The sequence below is a fragment of the Durio zibethinus genome, chromosome 10 (assembly GCF_047325235.1).
Source record: "Durio zibethinus cultivar Kanyao isolate XHJ-2024 chromosome 10, ASM4732523v1, whole genome shotgun sequence".
Classification (NCBI taxonomy): domain Eukaryota; kingdom Viridiplantae; phylum Streptophyta; class Magnoliopsida; order Malvales; family Malvaceae; genus Durio; species Durio zibethinus.
The window spans coordinates 8364259-8371951 of NC_143171.1; the positions used below are offsets into that span (position 1 = coordinate 8364259).

The 7693-nt window shown below is 33.2% G+C and overlaps 2 protein-coding genes across 3 annotated transcripts; both read right to left on the bottom strand.

Moving 5' to 3' along the window:
• Positions 1-120: 120 nt before the first annotated feature.
• Positions 121-1859, bottom strand: LOC111292332 (epoxide hydrolase 2-like). The gene is made up of 4 exons (XM_022884659.2): positions 1498-1859; positions 1209-1391; positions 876-1117; positions 121-735 (listed from the first exon to the last, which is right to left on the bottom strand). The coding sequence occupies exons 1-4, from the start codon at positions 1777-1779 to the stop codon at positions 486-488; spliced, it is 957 nt and encodes a 318-aa protein (XP_022740394.2). The 5' UTR covers positions 1780-1859; the 3' UTR covers positions 121-485.
• Positions 1860-3605: 1746 nt separating this feature from the next.
• LOC111292136 (putative ubiquitin-conjugating enzyme E2 16) lies at positions 3606-6477 on the bottom strand. Of its 2 annotated transcripts, XM_089766685.1 has the most exons (7): positions 6383-6477; positions 6129-6205; positions 5929-6032; positions 5727-5829; positions 5543-5606; positions 4370-4458; positions 3606-4085 (listed from the first exon to the last, which is right to left on the bottom strand). In XM_089766685.1, the coding sequence occupies exons 2-7, from the start codon at positions 6156-6158 to the stop codon at positions 3990-3992; spliced, it is 486 nt and encodes a 161-aa protein (XP_089622811.1). In that variant the 5' UTR covers positions 6159-6205; positions 6383-6477; the 3' UTR covers positions 3606-3989. The 2 variants fall into 2 exon arrangements, with proteins under 2 accessions (XP_089622811.1, XP_089622810.1); XM_089766684.1 differs by having other exon boundaries at positions 6129-6477.
• Between the last annotated feature and the right edge of the window lie 1216 nt (positions 6478-7693).

A 7693-nucleotide genomic window follows, 5' to 3' on the forward strand; every position in this document is an offset into this window, starting at 1 on the left:
TTAAATTTAATAAATAATTATTAATAATATTTTTGAGTTCATTAATTAAATAAATAAATCATAAACATAATAAAATTTGTTTGTGTTTATACTTAAAAATATAAATGGATAGACAAACAATTAGTAAATAAAGTTTATTTTTATTTATTTATTAAATTTAACAAACAATTAAGAATAATATTTTAAAGTTCACTAATCAAACAAATGGATCAGAAAATAACAAAATTAATGTTTATCTAGGACATTTCCAGCTGTTTGGTGTTAAATTTCCCGTGGACAATCAAAGGCTTTATTAAAGTGGGGTAGAGCTTTATTCAATGTCTGTGAAGTTTCATACTGAGATTAACTTGCTTATTTATTTAAGGTAATTGGAAATACCTTTCTACTCTAGAACCATACAAGACGAGTATACAGAGGAAAACAATAAATCAAGACTAGTCATATAAGCCTAATTTCCCAGTAAAATGCAAAACCAGAGAAGTCTGCTACTCTGCAGGAAATTTGTGAAGAAAGGATAGAATTTCCTCCGAAACTTCTTGGTGTTTTTCTTGTTGGAGAAAATGATGACCATTTAGAATAACAACTTCGAGGTTGGGAACAAGGCTCCTGAACACATTTCCCTGTACGTATTCTCTTATACCGCTGGCTTCAAAACCCAGGTCATTGTCACCCACTAGGAATTTGACTGGAACCGTAATTTCTGATCCTTGCCATGGTGCAGTGAGCTCCCAATTCCTGTTACCAATTTGAACGTTAGTTCAGTGCGGAAAAACATTCAGAGATATGAAGTCAATCATTTCTGATAAAGATTTCTAAGCAAAATAATATAACTTGATTCTTGAGGCTGACAGTCCCAAAGGAAGGCTGAAACTTACAAGTCCATAGCACGGTAGTAATTAAAAGCACCCGTGAAACCAGATTCTTGAAACTTGTCCGCGTAAACCTGGAGCTCCTCTTCAGTAATCCATGGTGGTAACCATGACGGTGTCTCAAGATAATCGATAATCTCCATGCCAGGAGGTGCTATCAGATTATCAGTCCGTGTCATTAGCAAGAACTTCTTCATCACTGTCAAATAATCGTACCTGGCAAATGCCCTCTCTGCTCTTCCTGGTTCCTATTGAACAAATCCCCCAAAGCAGTGATTAGTATAACATCCTTATGAACATGCATGTCATGACTCTTGATTGAATAGACAGAGAAGTTACCTGGAATTGGGAGATATAAAACCCATCTCCAAATGTTCTAATTAAGGATTCACCATATTTGGCTTCCGGGTTTCTACCAAAGTATGGAACAGATAAATTGATCAATCCTTTGACTCTCTCAGGCCTAAACAGGCATAAATGCCAACCAATAACAGCTCCCCAGTCATGTCCCACAACAAAAGCCTTGCCATAAATAATGAACACAAAACAGTTAAAAACTTTGATTTTTTAGACAACACAAATTGGAAAATATGTGCCATGTTCATGAGTTTATGGAAAGTGGAAATACCTGTTGTTCCCCAAAATGGTCAAGCAGGCCAATGATGTCCCCAACAAGGTGCATAACAGTGTAAGAGCCGGGGCTAAGAGGGGAATCCGAGTCTCCATAGCCTCTTAAATCAGGAGCAACTAAATGGTAGCCATGGCTAGCCAAGAAAGTGATCTGGTGGCGCCATGAATACCATATTTCTGGGAAGCCATGAAGCAATAAAACTAGTGGTCCTGTCCCTTGCTCCGCTACGTGCAGCCATATCCCATTTGTTTTTATCCTTTGATGACTCACTTCATTCATGGTCCTTCGCTTTTCTTTCAATCTCAGGGAAAAAGGATAAGAGCAGCCGAGTGCTGTTCAGTAATGACCAGTCTGGTTGACTAATACTATGAAAAAATTAATGAGGAAGTTAGTGTGTTTGAAGGTAAAAGTCAAAATTGGAAACTTAGAAATTAGACAAAGGTGACATTAGATTAGATTACTCCTACAATTAAAAATGAAAAATAAAAGACCAATGGGAAGTTAACGTGTGTAACTTGCTTGCAGCGCAAGAATATCGAGCAATCATAGTCTAACCGCAGTTTTCCAATCACGTAACCAGCCGTGGACTTTCTTTTTATATTGTACCACACATAGTCCTGGCTCCTGGAAGCAGTTAAAAATGCATTGCATTTTGCAGAATACGTTTTAGAACTGTAACTCTTGATTCACCATTTTTTTAGCGGTAAGGGTTTTTGACTAAATCCCTTTCTAGATTGGCCCAATGATATTTATTTTTGTTGAACTTAGCAAATTCTTATAAAGGTCTTATTAAGTTTATTTACGTCAAATTTAATAAATTTATAAAAAAAATTAATTTTTTACAATCTCTTAACGGATTTTAATTCAAAAGAAAAATATTCTTTTTGTTGTTTGAATTAGCCTTACACCTCAACCGTTCTAACTCTAAAAGAAAAGTACAAGCTTTTTATCATTTGAACTAGCATTTCTAACTCGAGAAAGGTACTATCTTTTTATCATTTGAACCAACAATTCTAACTAAAAAAAAATACTCTTTTTATTATTTGAACCATTATTTACACTATATTTAGATAAACATTAGTAAAAAAAAAAAAAGCAAAGCAAAGATAAAGAAAGTTTTTTAAAAAAAAAAAAAATATATGTACTCTTTATTTGAATAGCTAAAATTAATAAAAAATAAAAAAATCCTAACAATTATTATTTGATTAAATAATGGAAAGGAAACGAAATGACTTATTATATTATTTTTTTTATTATACTGTTTGATAATTTTTATTTTTACTATAACATTTATATATTTATGTTAACGTATTTTATGTTTTTAATTTTTTTTATTTTTTCATAAAAATAATCAAATTTATAAAAATAAGAAAAAAAAAATTAGAGACAATAAATTTATTAGTAAATGCTATTTTGTATTCTTAATTTAATTTTAAAATTCAAAATCATATATTTTTAATTTTAAAAAATTAATAACGATATAATAGTTATTTTATATTTTAAGAATTTTATTCTTTTCCTTTCCCTTCATTTTCCTGCAATTTGGAGTAATTAAAAAACAAAGAAAATTGAGGGAAATCAAGGAGAGTTAATTATATCTTCTTTTTATTATTATTTTTATTTATGTCATATACAAATAAAAAAAATTTTTCTTTTTTTTTTTCCTTTCCATTCCTTTCTTTTTTTTACTCTTACTTCAATCCAAACGTACTATAAATATGGGCCGTCAGGGTCGGTCCGTTTCTATTTATTTTGGGATTCTTAGGCAACAAAAACAGAAGTTACATCATCTGAACAAATGCAAGAGCATTACCACCGGCTGAGAAGGGTAGAAAAAGGCTTGTCCACTTGAAATTAGACAAAATTAGAACCCAAGTTCTAGTAGTGGTCGATTCCTAATGAAAATTTTATCTTGAATGAGATATGGTTACCATGCATTGAAGGTTTTCAGAGTTTTGGAACCAATAAGAAACCAATTCTAGGACCCTGGAATCGTAATTACTTAAAACTTGGTCATTCCCTGCAACTTTTACAATGTTTACAAATCGACGACTCACCACAGCATATATAAACAGTGATTTCAAATGATAGTGATCCAGCACATATAACGCTCTAAAACAAGACCCATATTTCAGCTTTGGATGAACCATTAGTTCCATCAGCTGCCAAGTTATAATCATAGAACTCACAATATTCAGAAACTAGTTTCAGAATGATAAAGTTTCTCATTCATGTGCTCACAGTGCACCAAGCTTCTCTCGCACGTGTTAAACACCATTAGCTGAGTAAGCATGTTCCTTACAAGTTGCTAAACAAAGACTGACTTTTCTCTTTTATGAAATACCAGCATAACATTTTGCAGGAGTTATTGAGCATTTAACTTTGATTGGGAAAATGCTTTCTCCTTTTGTTTCAATTTTCCTTAAAAGTGAAAGCTGTTTGTCTAATCTAGTTATTAAACTAATTGATACAGGAAGATACTCCTGCTGTTAAACTTTGTCATCATGGAACCACCACCTGGTCTGCTTGGGAGATCGGCCATTTCTACAGTTCTTTACATAGCGATCGTTGTCTTCAGGGCATTGCTGCAGGCATGGTTAAGAGTATTAAAAGGAGTTGTGGATTTAAAAAAACAAAAATAAGATAACAATCGCCCTCATTTGCAAATATCATCATGTCATCTGGAATCATTTAGGACATGCCCATCATTTACAAAAACAGCAGTGCCAATTCCCAGTTAGGAAATTTGAGCCACAAATAAAAAATTGGCAGTATGCCCTATGCATGACACAGATGCTGAACAAGAATGACTTGAAGAAAGAGTGGAATAACAAAGCACCCAGAGAATCAATTGAATGTCTAATCAAACCTTCACAGTTGAGCTTGATAGCATGGAGAGAATGCTGATACAGATGGAACTAACTGTCATGGCAGGGGACCATGAATCATATAGGATATCTGCAAAATACAATGGAACAATCATGTATTATCTGTTTGTCTTGTCTCAAGTTATGCAATAAAACATAGCGAAAGCACATACATGTGGAAATTGAGCAACATTACTATATGTGCATGCATGTGTGCAAGTGTGTGTTTGTGTGTGTATGAGAGAGAGAGAGAGAGAGAGAGAGAAAACATCTGAATTTTACAAATATTTGTTAAATTAACAAAATCAGCTATGCTTGGAATTTGGCAAACAATGTTGGAAAGGCACAGCAAGTAGGAAAAATAAGACATTATCATTAGCTCATTTCCCAAGCCATTGCTATCCCCACCTTGTCCGGTTGAAGAAACCACAAAAAGAATTAAAAGCAAGTCACAACCTTGTGAATGAAGCTATGTGCGTCAAGATAATGATGCAGAAATAACCTAAGATCACCCATTACTGTAACAGAACAATAGCATCACCCCACGGCCAGGAACGAGAAGGAAAAAGCTAGATTATAGTTCTCAAACATCTCATTACAGAGAAAACCCCATACAGGAAAATCAGTTTCTGTGTAAGTCTCACAAAGCTCACGACAAAGGGAAGAACATTTATACTGCTCACTTAAAGCTACCATCTATAACTTTCTTTTTCCCTTTTGTTTTCCCTATTATTATACAATGTTTAAGACAAAGCTAACAAGGGTTTTCAGTTACCAGTTATAGTAAATATTTGGAGACAAAAATTGGACTTCTACCTTTTTCCATATAGTATATATTTTGGTGAAAATGATAGGAAGATAGATACATGATACAATAATATCCAAATATCAGTGAAAATAATCTCACATAAACATCAAAGATCCTTTTAAGAATGTAAAGGAAAACACTTTTAAAGGTAACAACAAATGGAGGCAACAGTTTCAAAAAAAAAAAAAATCACTTTCAAAGGATAAATGGATAAAAATTAAGATGAAAGCAAAGGGACAAATCAGATCATGGCATATCAATTGCAATATATATTTATATAAAAGATAAAAATCTATGAAAACCTAAGAGGAATCGAAAATCACTAAAAAAAAGAGAATTTTTATGGAAAATTAATATAAATTCTTACCTAAACAAATATGGCCATTGCTATAAATATGTGGATGGAGAGGGGCCGGCTGAAGAAATATCACCTGCCACCGACAACCCAAAAATAAAAAGAAACGAAAGAGAAGAGCAAAATAATATATATGAAAAGACACAAGCTTGAAAAATATGAATATTAAAAATGGGTTTTTGAATAAAAATTAAACCTGGGGTGCTTCCATAGGGTAATGTTCAGGGAAATCCACCTGAAGTTGATAGGTTTCATTAGCGTACAATGTTCCGGGAGCTCCATTTACTTCAATTGCCCACCTTTTAAAAAAATTAATTAATTTAGAAAAAAAAAAGGAAGAAGAAGGTATCAACGGCGGGAAGCAGAAGATCTAAAAACAGAGGTAAACAATCTAAAACCTTTGGAGATTATCAGTGACTTTGTGTTTGAAACCGGAAAGAGGGTTGCCCTGCCACTCAACCAGCTCTTTTTGCAGCCGGTTACACGCTATCTTACTCAGCGCCTAAACGCACCAAATCAAATAACCATAAAATTAATTCAAACCAAAACGAAAATGATAAAAGAGAAAGAAAGTGAAGTGAGAGAGGAGGAAGCGAACCTTGCGAGAGGAGGCGGAGGAGCTGCCCATGCTTTTGTGGCCTTTTGGCTATTGTTTTTTGGGCCCTCTCTGAGAGTCTTCGAAATAAAAAAAAAAAAAAAACAAAAGAAATATCAATCAACAATGAATGAAAGAAAGTGTTTTTGAGAAAGAGCAACACAAAGGGAGTGATTTTTCGTTTCCTTCTGTTTTGACGAAAGAAAGAAAAGAAAAAAGAAAGCTAAAGCAAGAGCGACGGTTTATGAGGTATTGACCCTCTTTGTGTTCCCCACCGTTACCCCTCTCTCTCTCTCTCTCTCTCTCTGTCTCAGAGTCTTTTCTTTAATCGATGGCTTACTTTTGTTGAGGTGGTTTTTCATTTCGACAAGGTCTCTTTTATACTCAAAATGTTTCAACACTCACTTAAACGACGTCGGTTATGCAATCTCATATTAATATAGTACTTCTTTTTTTTTTTATTGATTATCCTAATCTTGGATGTTTAACAATAAAATCTCCCAATGTATTGAAGATGGTTCAATTGTCTTTTTATCATGGTAGGAAGTGTAAGCTGTTAAGTTGAAATAATTATGAAGTGATTAATTAGATAAATAAATGAGAAATTAAGAATGAAAGTTAATTAAATTGTGCCAAAGTTAATATAATCTCTACTTGGCATTAATTTTAGAGATTATTATTTTACATATAGATGGTTAAATATAAAGATCATGAAGTTTAGCATATTTGCATTTGATTAATTGACACATGATGATAATTTCGTGTTTAAAGAGCAAAGTTTATACTTATTTTTTTTCTGAATAATGAAAATTTTGTGAAGTTTAAAAACTTTGTTATAGGTTCTTTAATTGCATGTCTAACTCAAAGCCAGCTAAATGCTAAAACCCTAAAGCTAGAAAATATCAACGGCACTTCATTTCTTATTACAAAACCAGCTTTTTGCATAGCATAGCAATGCCAACAGATACGTGTACTGGCTAGTGGGTCGAACTTCAAAGGCAGATTTTGGTTGTAGATTAGAGAAAAAAAAGGCTAAATGCCCTTTTTCCTGTGTCTCCTTCTTTCTTTTCTACAAATATTAGTTTTTTTATTCTTTTTTGCAATACTGCTATTCCTTCTTAATTTCTTATCCAACGACAGCAACTAGGAAAAATCAATGTAGGAGGATCTCATCTTTCTCTTTCGGCAGGTATATGCCCACTTCTTTGACTCCTCCAACGTCTGTTCTCATTTTTTCATTTAAGAATCTTTTGAAATGGCAAATCAGGATTAAGCATATTCCAGCCTTGCTAAGTGAATGCTTTCCTTTCCTTTCCTTTGCAACAATTTGTTCCTTTTGGATAAAGATGGGTTTGGCAATACCCAGATGTCAAACCCACTATAACATATTCTGCTTTACAACATTAAACAAATTAATTAAGGATGTTCTACAAGTACAACCAACACTAATAGTTTCATTTCAGATGTGAAAAAACCATCTGGGGAAAAAATGTAGGTTACCTAAATATATTGGCTGGGGTTAAAGGAAAACTGAAGAAATGCTTAGCTGTTGGCTGCCTTCGCTCCAG

Excerpts from the sequence above, each read along its gene's own strand:
- LOC111292136 (XM_089766685.1), bottom strand. The coding sequence starts at position 6,158 with ATGGGCAGCTCCTCCGCCTCCTCTCGCAAG. Across the intron at positions 6,033-6,128 it reads CCTCCGCCTCCTCTCGCAAG|GCGCTGAGTAAGATAGCGTG; the intron begins GTTCGCTTCCTC and ends TGGTGCGTTTAG. Across the intron at positions 5,830-5,928 it reads GTCACTGATAATCTCCAAAG|GTGGGCAATTGAAGTAAATG; the intron begins GTTTTAGATTGT and ends TTTTTTTAAAAG.
- LOC111292332 (XM_022884659.2), bottom strand. The coding sequence starts at position 1,779 with ATGAATGAAGTGAGTCATCAAAGGATAAAAACAAATGGGATATGGCTG. Across the intron at positions 1,392-1,497 it reads ACCATTTTGGGGAACAACAG|GCTTTTGTTGTGGGACATGA; the intron begins GTATTTCCACTT and ends ATTTATGGCAAG. Across the intron at positions 1,118-1,208 it reads TTTATATCTCCCAATTCCAG|GAACCAGGAAGAGCAGAGAG; the intron begins GTAACTTCTCTG and ends TTTGTTCAATAG.